Source organism: Epinephelus moara, chromosome 5 (genome assembly GCF_006386435.1).
Source record: "Epinephelus moara isolate mb chromosome 5, YSFRI_EMoa_1.0, whole genome shotgun sequence".
In the NCBI taxonomy this organism is placed as follows: Eukaryota; Metazoa; Chordata; class Actinopteri; order Perciformes; family Serranidae; genus Epinephelus; species Epinephelus moara.
The window spans coordinates 32,156,789-32,175,569 of record NC_065510.1 but is presented as its reverse complement, the minus strand read 5'-3'; the positions used below and the strand labels follow the sequence as shown (position 1 = coordinate 32,175,569).

General features: G+C 41.0%; 1 protein-coding gene across 1 annotated transcript in view; it reads left to right on the top strand.

Moving 5' to 3' along the window:
- LOC126390954 (zeta-sarcoglycan) overlaps positions 1-18,781 on the top strand; it is a 451,267-nt gene that overhangs the window by 421,032 nt on the left and 11,454 nt on the right. Inside the window, exon 7 of the mRNA XM_050045480.1 lies at positions 5,276-5,399. Within this exon, the coding sequence (XP_049901437.1) occupies positions 5,276-5,399 (124 nt within the window). The remainder of the gene's footprint in view (positions 1-5,275; positions 5,400-18,781) is intronic.

Here is an 18,781-nt window from a genome sequence, read left to right as displayed (position 1 = left end):
AACCGGCAAACATTTTAGTGAGAAGTCTTAATTTTTAAAACAGTTCGCTTCTCATTTCCAAAGTCTCATTCCACTTGTTTTGAAGTGATGCAATAAAATCCAAATTTTAAAGGTTGTGCACATATACAGTTTATTTTCAAGAATTATTTTTATGCCAGATTGCCAAGAATATTGTCAACATATGACACCTTTTATCTTGTGTTTCTAGAGTTTATGTGTTTTGCAGACACGTCAGGAATTGTTAATATTAATAAGTCATATTTCTTAAAGGGAGTTTAGGGCAATATTTTTCTGAATAGATTTTATTTCTGGATAAAAAAGAAAAGAAAAAGATGACAAAAAAAGCAATCAAATAAATTAATAACAATAAAAATAGTAGTAATAATAATAACGATGACAAGAAATTATAAGATATACAAAAATACACTGCCAGCTAAAGAAAAAACAGTACAATACACGCCAGTCCGTAATGTGTCCGCAGGAAGGTTGAGACAGAGAGATAGCATCCATGGAGTAAAGACAATGAGCAGTCAGGGAAGGTCCAACAGAGACATAGTGTCCTGGTAGATCGAAGCACAGTGTACAGTCCAATGCAAGGACATAGTCCAATGTGGTTAGTCAGCTTGACTCCTCATCCTTTTGACATATTCAATAAAGGATACCCAGATTTTAGAAAACTTGATGAGGGAGTTAGAGTGTACCGAATTTCTTCAAGATGTAGACCAAAAAACATGTCAACCATGTCTTAAAAGCATAGTGGTAGTTCAGCAAATAGTGACCCTGCAAGATCCCCAGTCTTTGCTAAAATGTATAGTGTGTGATTAAAAACTCACATTGTCTTTAGATGTGCGGGAGTGTCAGACTTAAATCTATATTATATTGTATTTTCAAAGTCTTTTTAGAGTCTTCTGGTGTATGGCAGGCATCAGTTGAGTGTGTTGGCATGCTAACACTGGCTAACTAGAGCTGAACACATAACATGAGTACAGCTAAAGCTACCCGTTCTTTGTCAAAACATTTTTAAGACATTAGTTCCCCAAATTCACAACTTAACAAGTAGTTCTGAGGCCCACATGAGAATGCTGATGCAGTACCTCAAGTACATGAGCACAAGACACATTCATAAATTAAGAACATCATCATTCACAGAACAGCAATAAAACACACAGCATTAACACTGGCCTCCAGACTGTCCTCTAACACATAAATTATCCAAAGTTAATCAAGTTGAAACTTGTATGAAACCTCAAACCCAATTTTTCAGCTGTTAATCGATGTTCATGGCAATTTTATTATGAAACCCATTCATCCTGGTCATACTCACCATAATGCATCACGCAGCAGCTTTTTCTGGAGGTTTCTGTTGCCAGCGACTGACAGTGACAGAATTGATTTGTTCTTGCGGTTTAAGAATTGAACAAATCATCATACAAGTTACTGAGTCTCCCACTCGGACACTCTTCCATTTCCCTCCGGCTCCTCATTACATTATTCCTTAAGTGTCAGTGTTATGCCACTTTATGCCAGATGAAATTTTAAAAAGTTTGTGTTGGTCAAAATGTGTAACTCAATAGTTGACATCTTGGAGATGTGAGTTTTTTCCACTTGGCAAATGTGCAAAAGTGAAAGAAAGTAATAAATGGCATGTTTGTGAAGGAAACAGACAGGTGAGTTAAAACAGTGGTGAAAGCAAACAGGGAGTGTGATGGTGAGATGGAGAGAGGGGTGAGAGGCATAGAGTGATAGATAGTCAGTATGTATGTGTGTGCCTGCCCATCAAGAGCTGGTTTCAGCCTGCAGCAGCGTCACTGTAATTGCTTCAACTGTCAAACCAGCCCAAGATCCTCACATCACTGCTGTTGACTAGGCCTGCACCCACCCCCCCGCCTCCTCTCTCTATCTTTCTTCCTCCATTGCACATGCTAAATAATACGATAATGAATTTTAGGATGAGTTTTCCTGTTTTCATTCTGTCAAAATCTCTCTTAATCTGTCGTCTGTCTGTTTGGTTGTCTGTCTGTCTCCCTCTGTTTCTCTCGTTCTTAACCTTTGACTGCTGCAGCACACACTCTGTTTTTACAGATCAATAAGTCAGGCCCAATGTGAAGCGTCTGCTTCCAACACTTATTATATCACTCGGATGCTCAGCACAGCACAGCAGCGAACCTTGCCTCACCTTTAATCCACCTCACGATTCCTCTGCACCTCAGATACCTTTACCTTCAACCCAGAATAAATACCACAGTTAGCTCCGACAAGCAGCAAGCTCAGACATGCTGACAGAGGAAATGGTTTGATTTGTAAAGGTCTTTTTCATTACACCAAACAAAGCATGTGGCGCAGCGTAAGTCATTTAGTCTGATCCGCACTCATAAACTCCCATTTTCATTGAAATAAGAGTAGCAATTTAGTCAGGCGAGATGACTCCATTCTGATGCAAACCCGCCTGCTTGAAGCATTGTCTTGAATCAAGTGACATTATCTCGACACTAGTAATCTACCCTACTTCAGCTTGATGCAATTAATGAGGGAATAGTATAAAGTCCAATGAATCTGCATTTGTAATTAATGTAATTAACTCAAGTCAGTTAGTTGATGTTTTTATATGTGATGATGTTTTTATTCTCTCGTATTTTATAAACACAACACTCTGCTGAATGGCTTCTCAAGGTGAATCTTTTTTTTTTTTTTTTTTTTTTTTTGCAATAGTATGAAACACCCAACTAATAAAGTGTAAACACCCTGAAAGAAAAAGCAGCAAAAAAGAAGCGATGTTTCAACAGAACTATCTTTCAAAGTGCATGTTCATTATGAGGGTGCAACCAAACAAAGAAAACCACTGCTAAAGGAGCTTTTTTCTGTCTGCTAATGTTTCGCTCTTCAGATCGAAACCCTGAAATGTAGAATTATTCCCCACCAAAGGGTCTGTGAGGAGAATGTACATTTTCTCTATCCTGTGGACTCTAGTGAAGTGAAGGTCATTAACAGAGGAAGATTGGTACAATTACTAACAGCCAGAGTGCCTTTGGCCGAGGCACTGATGCTTGTTTATGTCTCTCTGTTGTTTGGCCATAGACTGGACGCACGTCATAAATTCAGTTAATCTACCCTTTGGCTTGAATACTTAATCCCTTCAACCTCTCAATAGGGATTGGGAAACCAACCTTCTGAAGTGCCCTTGAGCAAAGCTCGTCCGGAAGAGTGCCCTTATAGCGAAGCATTTTTTTCTCATTTGATCTTTGTTGTGAGTGTGCTGTTTAATTTGTTATGCTCACACTTCATAAATTGTAATTCTCTCTGCTTTGCCGAAAGCACTCTTTATTTAATTTCACTTGCCAGCATGCCCTTGAGCGAGGCACTGTGCTTATCTAACACCACCACGCTGTTTAATCATCTCATATTGTTTTCAAGTTTGAGTCGCAGACTTAGCTACTGACCCCTTACGCTCCAAGGGGAGTGACGCCAACCATGGCCAGAGCACTTTGGAGTGGTGCAGTATAACAATTCTTCATATTCATTCTTGTAGGTTTTCTCAAAGACAAAGTAAAGAGTTACTGCACAGTTATAAATTAAACAAAACTAAACAGAAAGTGAGCATGTCAGGTGACTCGACATGCAACTATTCTTTGGCAACACAGTGAGCTAAAATGCAGGATGTGATGGCACATGTCTAATTTTTTTAAAGGTGCACCGAACAATTCACCAAATGACTTTATGTTGCTGAGCCAGAAACCCTCAGAGGCTCCATCGTGTCACTGAGCATTTAGTAAGCTGATTATTTATGCAGCTGTGGTTTAGTATTGACAAGTTTAATAATTTTATCAAGTCTTATTTAATTAGTATAGAACATGGCAGTGGTGATGTCTTCAGTCAGGCTCAGACTGCAGGAGTTTTGGGTTGATTTATCCCTGGTTTACCACTTCTGACAATCGAAGAAGTCCTGTCTGGGACCTTGGTTGGTGCCAGTGTTCGGCCCAGATTATCTGGTAATGTGATCACAGATACTGTCTTAAACCTCCTCAGGGCAGCCGAGGTTTAAATATCAAACATGTTTGATATTTAAGATTTAAAATCCGGTTGATCGTGATTATATCAGTACAGATGAGGACAGTGTTGCCAAGCAGCTGTAAACATTCTACCTCTTGAGGCTAATGTTAGCCAGTATACTACTGTTGACAGATATTGAAGCTGACAGTTAAAATCTTACCTCCATTTCTCACTGTAGAACATAACCTGTGTTCACCATTTTCTCATCCAGACCTATTTAGCCTTCTGCTTTTGTTTTTCTTAATGCAAAGCACTGTTAACATTAAAGCAAGTTGTAGCACCATGTCAGCCTCCGTTTTGTTTACATCTGCTTTCCCATGACATAATTCCCTGTTCTGAGACACTGGGATCATGTGTGCTGAAGGTCAGTCTTGCCAATTCAATATGGTGGCAACACTTATGTATTGCAGCAATGAGCCGAAGCAGTCAACGTGGTGTCTCTGTGTGGCAAAATGAGGGAGCAGCGTTCTGAGTAAGTTATTAATAACTTACAAAAACACTGCATAGTCCTAGTGGTGTATTTATGCTCTCTCTAGCACAATAATCTTAATAGTATCATGTACTATGTGAAGAGCCGTTGTTGCCAATTCTTGTAGTGTGTGCATGTTTGAAAGCAGAGTGAACAACATCTGTAAAGTTTCTCCTTTTGTGCCTAATGCAACCTGATTTCAAAATCAGTTAGGATTTTAAAGCTCCTGTATACTGAGCCCGCCATAACTTGTTTTCTATCCATTAAATGCATGTCCTTTTTTGTTTTTTTGTAGAAGCTACAGTAATTGTAATTACAGTCTTCACCAATGTGCTCATCTTGAGCTATCCAAATCCAACAGCAAGTTAAAAAGGGTACAAATTTAACAAAAGAGCATTCCTCAGTTTCAAGTTGTGTATTTAAGAGTCAGCATGTCGTTTAATGTTTGACTTTGTGTAACTCCAGGAGGTTGTATGCCACGGAGGTCTTTAATCAAGACTAAACATTGAATTAGTGAGTCTTTATTTTTCCTTTGTTATATTAGCTTTACCAGTACAACCATGGTCTCCTGCTGCTTTTGGCTGAGCAGCTGGGGAATTGAGAACTTAACTCAAAGTCAACTCATATTGATCCTGTGGTAATAGTCTAATGGTAGCCACAGTGCCAGGGAACAAAAAACCCTGTCTGTTTATACTGTATGTTTCTACAGGTGTGTTTCCGCAGCTTCCACCGTGGCTTAATTGTGTTTATGGTTCTCAGGCTGGAGTCGCCGACTCGGACCCTGACCCTGGAGGCCCCCAGAGGAGTGGAGGTCAATGCTGGAGTGGGAGACTTCACAGCATCCTGTAGGAAAGACCTCCTCTTGCAGTCCTCAGAAGGAGAGGTGAGTGTGTTTCCATCTGTTGCTTTGTGTGTGTGTGTGTGTGTGTGTGTGTGTGTGTGTGTGTGTTGTGGTGCATTTGTGTCCAAATTAGACAAAAATAGTTATGTTCATGCGTAAATACAAGGGACAACACAAACTGGCAAAACCAGTGAGGTGTGTGTGTGTGTGTGTGTGTGTGTGTGTGTGTGCGTCTTTCAACTCTATGGCACTCTATAGTGTTGGGCCCGCTTCATTAAAGTACCTTATTAGGCTAATGAGCGTCATCAATCCAGGCGACCTTGTCCTCCTTTTCTCCCCTCCTCCTCTCATCCCTCCTTTCTTCCCCTCTTCTATTTGGGAGAAGTGACTTCATTAAAGCTGGTTTGATGAGGTTCCCTGTCACTTGCTGCTGCTGCTGGTGTGTGTGTGTGTGTGTGTGTGTGTGTGTGTGTGTGTGTGTGTGTGTGTTTGTATGTGTGTGTATCATTGCTAGCCTGCTATCTCACTGTCAAGCTCTTTGCATAGCAGCCTGCCACGTTGCGTGAGCACAGAAGCAGACTTAGCCATTATCCTTGTGAGTGTGTGTGTGTGTATGTGTGTGTGTGTGTGTTTGCATCAGCGCCTGCCATGTTGCATGTCCGCTGGAGCATAGTGTGTCATTAACTCAGTAATTAACAGAAGAATGGCCCCCTCTCGTTCGTCGCACTCACTGTCATTGTCAGTCACACAAACACACACACACACACACACTTCACACTTCGTCTTCTATCACAAAACCAAACACAGACACACACACACACACACACACACACACACACAGATACCAGAAGTCTCTGAAAACAACAGTAGAAGTTTGATGCTCCTCTTCGAAACTCATTTCTCATTTCCTCCCCTCTATCACAATCTTTTTTTCTCCTCCTCTCCGTCTGCTTTTCTTTTCTCCTCCCTCCCTTTTCCCTCTCATTTCCTTATCTTGTTCCCGTCCACTGGGCCTTACTTTTGAAAAGTATACAACTTCATCCATATGACCAGACGCATGGGGTCTGAGTTAAATTAAGCACACAGAGGTCACCAAACTCTTGGGAAATGTCTGGCATATTGGTAACAAAATAATAAGACAGAATGTCAGATATACAATAGATGCTGGACTTTGCAAATATATTATTAATATGTGCGGCCAGGCAGTGGCAGTGGAGGTGTTTTACAGAGAGTTGTGTAGACAGCTTGGAAAAGTTTGTTATAGTGAGGTAGTTGTATTAAATAAAATCAAATGTCTGAGCAAAATATTACACAGCTCACTCTAATCAGGCCTCAAAAATGTCTCACTCAAGTCAGAGTACTTTTATTTGTGTTAAATTTCACCAGTGTTTATGAAGCACAACAGGTTATGGCTTGGTTGCTCTGCCTGCACTGTGCTTTCATTTCATTATTATTGAATATCCAAGTAGCTCAGACACAAATAATATGTCGGGTGGATTGATGCTACAGTGGATCAGTCAAAGTGTTTTAGAGTTAGTAAACCTTAGTCCCACATGCCTGGTAAAGTCCAGGTGAAATCAAAACTGATTTGTTTCTCAACACATTACACGTTAGAAGATACTTGTTGAAAACATGTGAAAAGACTGCATTTTTATACGCCTTTTCGACAGTCATGGGGTGGCTTGGCTTGGTTTGGTTTGGTTTGGGCCATCAGCCCAGCACAGCAGGGATTTACATTTCCACTACAACAGGGCTACCCTCTTGAAGGTGTGTCAAACTGATGATGGCTTGTCTTGAGTGATGACGTTTAAAAGCAGCAGGCTGATCTTTGGCTAAAGTCCCCTGTTATTTTTGTTGCATGTGTTTTTCCGCAGTAGGGCAGGTAAAAGGAGTTTACCTGTTGGAGGTGAGCTGTTTGCAGAGGTGCAGTAAGAGCCTGTTGTCTGCAGCTCTTCATCAACATCTCACTGTGACTGTTTCTGCTTTTACTCCTCCTCCCTGCCTTATTATTAGACTTGTCTTAATTGAAGAAAAGCAGCTGATAAAGTTCCGCTAAATCAGTAACAACAAATTTAATTTCCTATAGATTCTTCACAATAAAAGTCTCCCGTTATTTTATGTGTAAACTTTTATTGTGAAGCAGCAAATTAACGACATCTAACGACATCAGTTCTTGAGCAGCAACTTCACACATCTCCGGCAGCTTGCTGTGGCACAGCGCATCTAAACTGACAATGGAAACACAAATTGGCATGGCATGGCTTTACTCATCGCAGCCAAGAGTGAAAATGGAAAAAGGGTATTATAGTATTGAATAATTGAGTTAAAATGTTAGACTGTTTTCCGCCATTTTTCATGTTCAGGATTTTTTGGCCAGGCCTAAAATCATGTCTTATGATGCACTGGAACCATCCTTGTCATAACCCCTCCCCTACACTATATTAACACTAGAGTGCATAGCATCAGTGGTTCTTCCACTCAATCACTTCCTTACAGTGCCACAGCCTGCAGTTTGCTAGCTATGAGCTATTATTAATACCCGCGCCCACCCAACCTATTATGAGGGCCAAGCCACATAATTATGGGTTGATCAACCACCAGAACCTGACCCCACCAGCAAACCACTGACTTTATGCATTATATTAGCGCAGTTGTCAGGATTGACAACTGAGCCAGACAGAGACAAGGACTGAGCGCCATGGCACACGTGTGTGTGTTGAGAGACTGATGGCAAGAGGGGAAGAAAAGGTGGAAGGAGGACTATTGCATGCGGTGCTTTTGTAAGATTAAAAACTTACACAAAATGTTGCTCCCTCACTCTGCAACACATAAACACTATACTGACTGCTTTGGCTAGTTGCTGCAATACATCAGTGTTGCCACAAAACTGGACGGGCAAGACTGACCTTCAGCACATATGATCCCAGTGTTTCAGAACAGAGAATACTGCTTGAATTTTCATGGTTGCCAAACCTCATTTTATGTACATGGTATTTTTTTAATTATATACGTTTGACTGAGCTATTTAGACACATTTTTTTGTTGTGTGCCAAACTCAGAATACATTTTTATTTTTGCTTTACGTGGACTTTCTGCCGTTCCTTCACCTTAATGTAATATTGCAGAACCTTTCCAGCACCTGAGTAAAACCAAAACTACTGTCTACTGTCACAGTAACAACATCTGTTTTTACGTCCATCTTCTGCCATGAGGTACTTTAGAACCTTGAAACTGTTTTCATATGAACTGGATGATATCTGCAGTTTCAAGGTTTTCACAGCAAAACAATTTCTCATCCTATAAAACACTTTTGAGGGATGTCAAAGACAGACGAAAGGTCAAAGAATGTCAGCATATCTCAGCCCAGCATCAAAATATAACTGCAGTCCAAGCCGTCTATCAAAGACTCTCAAAGGGGCTATGATCAAGGAAATAAAATGATTCATTTGAGAGAACAGTTTTGCGGGGGGCAATTTACTAAATTGAGGGAATAAACCTTTTAACCCTGTGTATGCTGGGGTAGACGTCTGCTTACTGTGACCCTGAACAAGAAGACAAACTGTCTAGAAAATTAATGTATTGATTATTGTTTTTATTTAAAGGCACAAATGACGTATTTGGGGAGTTTCTGCCTGACAATAACAGGCTCTGTCAACCATAATGGATGACACAGAGGTTAAGTAGGTTGAGTTAAGTAACCTCCAGAAGTACTAGAATCCCAAGGCTAGTCTTGGTTCCAGTGAGTGGGTTCTGACTTCCAGTGAAACAGTTTTGGGGGCAGATAGTTGCCTGAGTGTGAAGGTTCTGATGTCATTTGTTTTTTCATCCTCTTCTTTTGGTCTGTGTCATGCATTTCGCTGATGGAGGGCAGCCATGCAATCACCTGCTCAGCAGTGCATATGACATGTTAAAGTGCGTCCTTGAGCCAAGCACAAGGGGTGCCATTGTCAGAGAGAGACCCAAGCTGTTGTAATAATTCATGTTGTGGATTTTACCCATGGTGCCCTTCCTGCATTGTGGCATGTGTGTGTCTATCATATTGTTAGGGCTGCATTTGAGTGTCAGGGCAAAACAGAAAAAGTACAAGGCCATTTGCCTCTTATTTAAACTTCCCCTCAACACCTTACCATGGCCTTCCTTCTTTTACATTCCCCTATTACCTCTTTCCTTGTCAGTTCTCTCTCCCTCATTCCCCTATTTTCTACTTTCTTTTCTGACTCGTCTCACTCACTCACATTTCTCACTATCGTCCTTTCTATTCTTCTCTTTTGTGCTTTTGTCTTTTTATTTTTACTTTCTTCTTCCACATCTTCTTCTCATCCCCCGCCTCCCGCCTCTCAGTCCTTCATCTCTAAGTAACCCAGCCTATCTAATTAACTTTCCACTGCCAGGGTTATACATCACTGTGGCTGTCACTTCCCAGGGAAAGGGGAGGGGAGGGAGGATTATAATTTTTACCTCTTTTCTGTCATCGTTTCTCTCTCTCTCTCTCTCTCTCTCTCTCTCTCTCTCTCTCTCTCTCTCTCTCTCTCTCTCTGTTTCATGTATTCTTTTGTCTCTTTCCGTTATTTGTTCATCCATTATCTTTCTCTCTCACACTCTCTTTCTCTCCCTCTCCCTCTCACTCTCTGTCATTCCTGCATAAATAGATGTCTCCTTATTGATGGTGAACAATAGCATGAAGCAGGGTGTAACAAGGACTGTGGTGTGGGCCCTTGGCAAGGCTTGAGAAAATGAAAGAACAACCTTGTCAGCCTTACTATGGCACCCGTTTGTGAGATATACAGATAAAAACCTTGGTTCACTAAGGTACAGCTCAGTAAGTACCACTGAGAGCCTCATCACCACGTGTAAATGTGTTCAGAAAGGCTAAAATCCCCAGATAATCTCCTACAATGTCCTAAATAGGAAGTGTATGTGTCAGCTTGAGACTCCCATTGATGTGATTAACTAATACAATCAAACTGTCAAATTCAATTAAGACTTGATGTGAAACCTTCTTAAACAGCAAAGAGTAAGAGCTCTGTCAAGCTGCACTGACCAATAAAAACAAGCCTTTTCAGACACCAAACTAGAAAGGTGCATTCAGTACGGTGCAGATCACCGCCAGGGGCAACTCGAGCAGTTCTGTGCCACAGCAAATTTCAGAAGCGTTACAGAAGCTGTTAAAGATAGGTGCCTCGTCTATTTTTGATGGAGCCGCAGCATGTTGCACAGAGCAGATCAACTTCTGTGGTTCACAAGCATGACAACAATTAACACAAAAGGAAAACCATTTGACTACCTAGTCTACTGACATACTTACGGTAGAAGCACAAATATCAAGGAAAAGTGACCAACTCAACAAAATCTGCAAGTCTACAAACTCTGGGCAGGCAAAATGCTCCGCTTCTGAAACACTCCTGGTGTGGTATGACACCATGTGGCGGACGGATCATGACTAGATCAAAGCTGCACCAGGTGGAATTGTCCCTCCCAGTTCCTTTACAGTCAAGATGGTGGCAAAGATGACCAAAACAGGTACTACTTAATTTCGGATCGTGCCTAACTTCAGCCAATCATATGGCGTATGGAATTCATCTGCAGATGTTCCACTTCCAAATGAGACCAAACTTTTCCAAGGGTGTCAGTTTTTGAACAAAAGTCAAAATGTGGCCTGCAACAGACTGTTAGGCTTTTTGTGTTTAGCCAAGCTGATTTATGGGAAAACCTACGCCCCCCTGGCTGCTTAAAAGGAGTGAGAAGAAGAAGAGTCAGACACAGTATAAAAATTTTATAAACTGTGAATCATCGCAACCAAGAAAGGGCCTTGAGCATACAGTTATTAATGTGCACACAAAATATTAGTCTGATTGGTCCTGTTGTATCTGATATTAGCTGTGGACAGACGGATACACACATTCACCTACACCCACACTAGACCAGACGCTTGATCCCCTCCAGGCTCATGCCTGGCAGTGATAAAAAGAAGAATGTATTTACTTTGTTTAGCACCGCCTCATATGAATTATTGCCAGTTGGATACCCCACTATTCAAAACTTTTCATTTAAAGAGTTGCATTTAAAACATCTAATTCAACCAGAACATCTCTCAGACTTTAAAGAGTACTTCAAAAGTTCATCAGTTTGCCATTAGATAAGTAAAATAGTTGATATCTGATTTCATAATGTTGGCTTTGCATTGCAAATGAATTTGCTTCTCACCTTTCTCACAACCATACCAAACTAATTATTAAAAGTTGTTATCAGAAGGGACACACACTTTCAAAACACTTTTCTCTCACTTATCTTTGCAAAAACACACTCTCAAATATTTACTTTTTTATGTCATGTTTTGCATTAGGTTTAAGGGTTGTTGTTTTTTAATTAATTTCTGCCCAGACCTTGATTTTCCTTCCCTGTAACCATTCTTATATATATGCTTATTTATGGATATAAAGCAGAAATTCTAAATTGCCGAAAAGGTGCTGTGACCATTGGGTTACACTATTTGCACATTATGATTCTACATCTAATTGTGCACTTTAGATACACATCATTATCCTGAAAATTGTTGCCTAATGTCTGTAAAAAATATATAATTCACCCATTAGAAGAGCTGATAGTTCTTAGGGGACATCAGTAAAGATACTGTATGGGGAGAGTAAGGCAAAGACAGTCAAACAGGTGAAGTGACATGAAGAGGCAGTAGGAGACGTAACCTGAAAGGCAAATACTGTAAATCAGTTCAACAAATAGATGCTGTCATACAGGCAGGATAGTACCCACCTCAGCCAGATACAGAACATCACAACTACAGCATTGTGTTTCTACTATGTTATTTACTCTCCCATCTGTCTACATGCCCAGGCCCTGTGCTGGCTCTTCTCTAGAGATCACTCTGTACCCCGAAACCATTTCATGACCGTAGTGCCTAATGACGCAATGTCTAGCACAGTCTCGTCATCAGGCAATCCATTTTACAAGGCTCCATTTTATATGAGGACATTTTATCCTTGAGCTTAGAGACACACATTTGATTGCTACCGACGTGACAAATTCGACTCCACAGCCAGTTTTTCTCCTGACATTTATTGAAAATATATTATAATAATGTGGGACAAATTCCTATACGTTTTTACATATAATTTTGATTCACTCTCACTCTGTGATTTATGACTGACAGTTGAAGAAAGCTTTCACATTCCACATCACCTCCTGCACCTCTGTTAGCCCCACCCAGCTCAGTGAGCCCGTGCTAATAATAATAAAGATTGGTCTAGACTATAACTTGAAAAGCTAGGGGAATTACCCACAGTGCACTTTCCCCACACTATTAATTCTATTTTGCTAATGTACAACAAAATGAAATGTTTAACAGACATTGTGATTGTCCATTTACAAGCTGTTGGAGAACTGTGTTCATATTTCCACAAATGTCAAAGATTATTTTGTGATTTTATTTCTTTTGCAGCAACTTCTCTAACCTGAATTAATGTTTTAAGCTAGTAAAGTTTTTTTAAATCTATCGACTGATCATTCTGCAGTCTAGAGCATCACCCTGCTTACCTGTCCAGCTCAAGTGGATTATTTATAATGTCTGTTGTGACTGCTGTCCAAGACTCTGATCCTGGGACCACTGGGGTTGTGGGAGATATCCAATTATGCGCCTGCCTTTGTCGATCAGCTTAAAGGTGGGCAGTATTCCCACTGCTTACTCTAAAGCTAGTGTTGTTTTTTGACCAATTGCAGAACATTTCTTTTAATCTTCCACATCTGATGATTTGCCAACTCTTAATGACTTCAATTTGCTGCCGTGTTCGTCAAAGTGACCAAGGGGCACTGACGAATAACATTCCCAGCAAAGGAAAATACAGTGTGTCCTCTGCAAGGTTACACTTTTTTTGTCAGGTCAAAGTCAAAATGTTGTAGGACAATGAGTATGTTGAGCTGATTGGTCAAAATCACCTTAAAATTATGTCTTCTTTTATGTTTTCCAGAGATAAAGACATGATTTGATGTCTGTCTTGTTTAGTTTAGATGTTATTTTTGTCCAACTCAACACAGCAGTCAACACTTAGTGGCAAAGTTTAAGTGAGATTAAACTTGTGAATGACGCATCACCACTCCCTCACTTGTAACCTTCCGTTCATACTCTTGGTGCTGAACACTGAGCTGCAACACCACAACACCACGTCATTGTCTTTATGTGTAGCTCGTCCCCAAAAAACATCTTACCCCCATCTGCAAAGGAAGTATCAACCCTCTGTCTACCAACCCAGCCTGTTTGAAATAAGCAGCATGAAAATACCTACATACACCCCTAAAAAGAACAGCTTATCCAAATAGCGTTCCTTTTCATCCATTCTCATACGAGCTTTCCCTCGACCGCTGACACCATCAAATGAACAGAGGAGAGCGGATGAAGGGAGGATAGAAGGAGGATCGGATGAGTAGGAGGTGGAGGAGGATGGCAGAAAATAGATGTTTCTGTCGATTTTGCAGGAGAAAATAAAGGCGTGCAGGACAGCAAGGCTTAAAGCCAAATCAATGTTGTCAGCAGCTGGCACTTAAGAAGGGGCCATTAAAGTTTAAAAAGTTTGGAAAGCAGCGCTGGAATTAGGGCCAAATGGGTTAGAGGTAGGGGAGCGCTGGCTTCCATTAAAATCAAAGCCAACGAGAGCTGACAGATCCTCTCAGGATTCCTGCAGTCCTCCTGGCTTTTTTTTTTTTATCAGCTCCCTTCCTCTCTTTCTCCCTCCATCTCTCTTTCTATCCTACATTAATTCACTGTCTTTCTTTCTCTTCCATCTATTTTCCTCTCTCTTCGTTTGTTCACCCTCTCCCTGCCTCTGTACTCGCCTCTTTGTTGATTATTTCTGCGTTAACTTTCCATCAATCTATCCCTTCTTCTACTCGTCTCATGATATGCGCTTTATGCACCCACAGCTCTTGTCAGCAACTTTTGTGCATCACTCATTCTCATCCTCTTTCTGTCTTTATACTGGAGATGTTTTGCTCCACTCGCCATTCATTTCAACAGACAACGCCTTAGAGAATAGACGCCCTCACAAAACTTAAACATGGAACCTACATTTGCTGAAAATGAGTCATTTTCAAGTTGGCTGACTTAATTCACTGAAGTTAAGTTTTATTTCCACTGACAGCTCAAAGATTCTGTTGGATTATAACTTCATTATTCAACAGGATCCTTGTCATAGGGTTAGAAATCTAACATTCTCCTCCTTAATACACTTACAGTGTCAGAGAGGCTACATGTGCAGTCAAGCGGAGAGGTCCAGTCCAGTGGGATCAACTAGAGCACCAATTAGTGTGCAAAATGGTAACATTTTGATGTTTGTTTGCTGTTTGTTGAGAAGCAGACAGCACATAAATGGTCTCCAGGGAGTGATATACAACACACTCAGCAAATACTGTCTAAATGCCCTCGAGTAGGGCACATAAGTTCCAACAGTTTGTTTTTCACTCAGGAAACCCCCAAGTTTAAATTGTATTTATGCAGACCAGACATGATTCTGTCACTTTCTGATGATGTCTGGAGACTATACTGTAATACTTTGGTAGTAAGTGGTGGCAAAATCCACTGCTGACAGAGCTTCATCCAGTCAAAACTTGAATTCTTCCCAAATGCACATGCTGGGCAGGCTCGGCCAGTATCAGGGTATTACGGTATACAGGGGTATTTAGTAATCCTGATGGCATGATTTTTAATACCAATACCAACGCTTCTCCTATTAAACTGATACGGAGATGCTGTATCAAGGCGATGTATTGTAGTGCACAACACCCGCCACCAGAGGTCAGTCTTTTCTGGTGGAACACGCAGCTGAGCTGAGAAAGATGGGTGTGGGATAACGTTACAGGACTAGTGAAGAAGAGCAAAGCCTCTACTGCTGTTTGAAGAGTATTGCCACATGTAACTTTATCCTGAGATGACTTCTTCTGACTACAAAAGCAGCTAATATACCACATGATTTTATTCAACACATCATTTCCATTCAGCCCAGTGATGTGTCGGTATCCACAGCAGCAACAAGTGTCATCGGGTCCTCAAGAGACAAGGATGCTTATTTCCTGTCTAATTATTATTCTATGAGCCCTAACTGTTTAAACCCTGCAAGACTTGTCTAAGTAGGCCAATTGCATATTAGAAAGAAAGCACTGTAGGCTAGACGATGACATACATGAGTCTTCTTCTTTTTTACACAAATACTGTCATATACTGTATACCCCGGTGAAATGTCAGCAGTGTATGAAGATATGAAAAATAGATACTGCCCAAGCTTAATGCTGGTTGTGACAAGAGGCCTGTTTCACAAAAGCAATACATGTAGATGCTCGTGCATGGGTTGTGAAAGGGAGCCTCTAAGTTCTAGACTACATGCATGCTTTTGTCCACAGAGCACAGATTGCCTTTAGAAATTACCAAGCTTAAAAACCCTGATATATACACAATATAAAGTTTTGTAGAAAATATTTTCATAAAAGGATGATTAAATACTTTCAAAAAAAAAAAATAGATAATTTCCTGTTTTCTCTTTATTAGAGATAAGATGATACATTCATACTGCTGTCTATACAGAGCTCAAAAGATGGTGCACATCATTTGACACCACTTCCATCAATAGGAAGCGGTGCAGCACATCACCAGTGTTATATTATATATAGCACAGATTGCTGCTACGGCCTCAAGCGTGTTCTTTGAGTTTGATTTCACTTGACTACTCACCTGAGGAGCCAGCCTCTCCAGCCATGGCTCACCAGACAATGTCTCTGTTAATAACAGCATTTGTTCTTGAAGTGAGGGTTGTCGAGGTCCAAGTATTTTCTCACCTCAGAAACAACAGAAGAAGACTGATCACCTCACAAGAGAAGAATGGTCGGTACAGTAGTCAGGATGTGCCACTTAAAGCAGGGAATCTAAATACAGTGCAACATTTATGAGATGTTTATACTGGAAAATGGGACAGTAGCATATCCTTCATGGGGTTGGAAGCTGAAATGTTGGTCAGTGCAGAAAAAAAAATGCAAAGCAAGCCTCATTCCTGAGTAAACAGCATTAATCATTAGCTTTAATATAGAAAAATTACAGTATTTAAAAAAAATAAATAAATAAAAAATTGTGTTACCAGTAGCTTGTTTGGCAAAGTGTCATCCTTACCCTAAAATCTCCTCAGACATGTAGACAAACTTGAATGCCCTGTGTGACACATTTGCTTCTTTGTGTTCATGCACAAAAGTAATAAATGGCTTCACTCTGCAGTTCACAGCAACGAGGTGAAATCGGGTTAACTACAGAAACTTTTACAAAGTTAGGTTACCATGGAGTTTTATTGTTTGTTGACACAATGCTAGGGTTTATTAACACGCTGTAGCCTGGAGGTGTTATTGGGCTGGTACGCTGGGACTAGCTTTTTTGTTTTTTCTTCGCTGCTTGTTGTTTTACCTGCGGGTAAGGCAGAATGGTGAGTGAATTAGAATGCTGGCAGGGGGTAACTCCCTGTCGTACCCACTAATGCTGTGGAAGCCTCGCAAATGCATAAACGCACACATGTCCCCATAAACGGCCACCAAATAAGCACTCGAAAATGCACACACTCAAAGAAATAGATGTAATACACTGGATCTATACATGCACATATACATAGCATCCAGCACCATGCACATCTAAAAACACAGGAAAACACACAACCTGGACCCCAGAGAAAACACACATATACGTATATGCAGAGATGCACACACACACACACACACACACACACACACAGACATAGCACACTGCCACAGCTGTCCCCTCCTCACTCAGTCTCTAGAGCCTCTCTGTTTACTTCCAAAACTTGTTTTCATCATCCAGCTCCACTCTTTGAGAGTCTGCATCTACAGTACGTGTGAGTGTGTGTGTGTTTATGAGAGAGAGATAACAGATTAACAGATACCTGCCAATAGCTGCGAGAAGTGGATGTTTTTCAAAAGGTGTGATTAACGTCGGAAAATTCATTAGCCCATACTTCACACTGCCCGAGGCGATCATCATAGGTGTGTGTGTGTGTGTGTGTGTGTGTGTGATTCCTTCAGTCTGATGTAACTCCGTCTTAGTCTTTCGATGTGTGTGGGAGTTTTTATCTGTTTTTCTCTCTCTCTTATTTGTGTTACCGTCCATCACAGCGTGCGTTTGTGTTATTATGCGGATGCTTGTCTGTCTGTGTGTTGTGTGTATAAGTGTGTTACTCTTACTGTCTTTGTCTTTGTCTACCTGTGGATGTTTGCGTGAACGCATTTGTCTGTGTCTGCAGTTGTGTATGTGTGTGTGTGTGTATGGTACAGTAGAGCAGACTGATATCGTTTTATGTCCCCGCTACATCTGGGTTACTACACTCTCAGTCTCTCTCCAGCCTCTGTCATTTAGTCCATTGTCAGCTCCCATTCCAGCGTCTGTCCATTCAACACGCCTAATGGTCTGTGTAATACACTCAGATTGCTTCACAACCTCCCACCTATTTTTGTTGTTGGAGCGCGCGTGCGTGTGTGTGTGTGTGTGTGTGTGTGTGTGTCTGTGTTCCATGTTTGAGTGCAGGGGGAGTAAGAGACAGAAAGAAAAGTGGAATGGGAGGCAAGGTGAGCCGAAGCCAGGCGAACATAGAGGTTGAAGTGTGTGTGTTTGTGTGTGCAAAACTGTTTGTGTTACTGAGTGAGTGTGTGTGTGCGTGCCGGTGAAATTGTACTGTTATTGTCCTTTCAACCTCTGTCACACCTCTCTCCCTCCACTCCTCTACTCCTCCATCCTCTCAGGTAAAGACTTAAAGTTGACACTTTCTAGTTCACTTCGGCTCCAGGTCAGAATAATTTAAACTGCTGCAAGCCTTGAGTCCAAAGTTGAGCCTGTATGTGACTGTGATTGTCCTTAAAAAGCACTGTATTTTTGTTTATTTAGATAATTTCACCCTGAGCATTTTATATCTATTGTTATTTTGCAGTCTTGGCTGTTTTCTCCAAACTGTTCCGGGACAAGGGATGGGCTGGCTATTGGGAGGTTTGGGAAGACTCCCTAACAGCCAGTCCATTCCAGGCTCAACTGGTCGGTGGTGTTCGTGATGTTGGTAGCAGCTCTATGGTCCTTTTTCTGATATTCTGAATTCTGGCTCAGAAGTGGCTCAGTCATTTTCATCATAAAAAGTTTCCAGTTGTCTGAAGTTTTGTGGTAAACAAAAAAGAAAGAAAGGAGACAGGAGATGAAAAAGAAATGGAGAAAAACTACGAGCTAAGAATTGAAAAATCTTGGTGCAAGATGCAGCTAAATGCGCCAGACTGACAGATCTTTTCTGTGATGGGAGGGCCAAGGTTGCTGTGGCCACCCTCAGCCAGGCCACTGAATGAAGCAGAGTCACAGAGACGAGTGCACTGCTCTAATCTTGCTGGTGATGTGA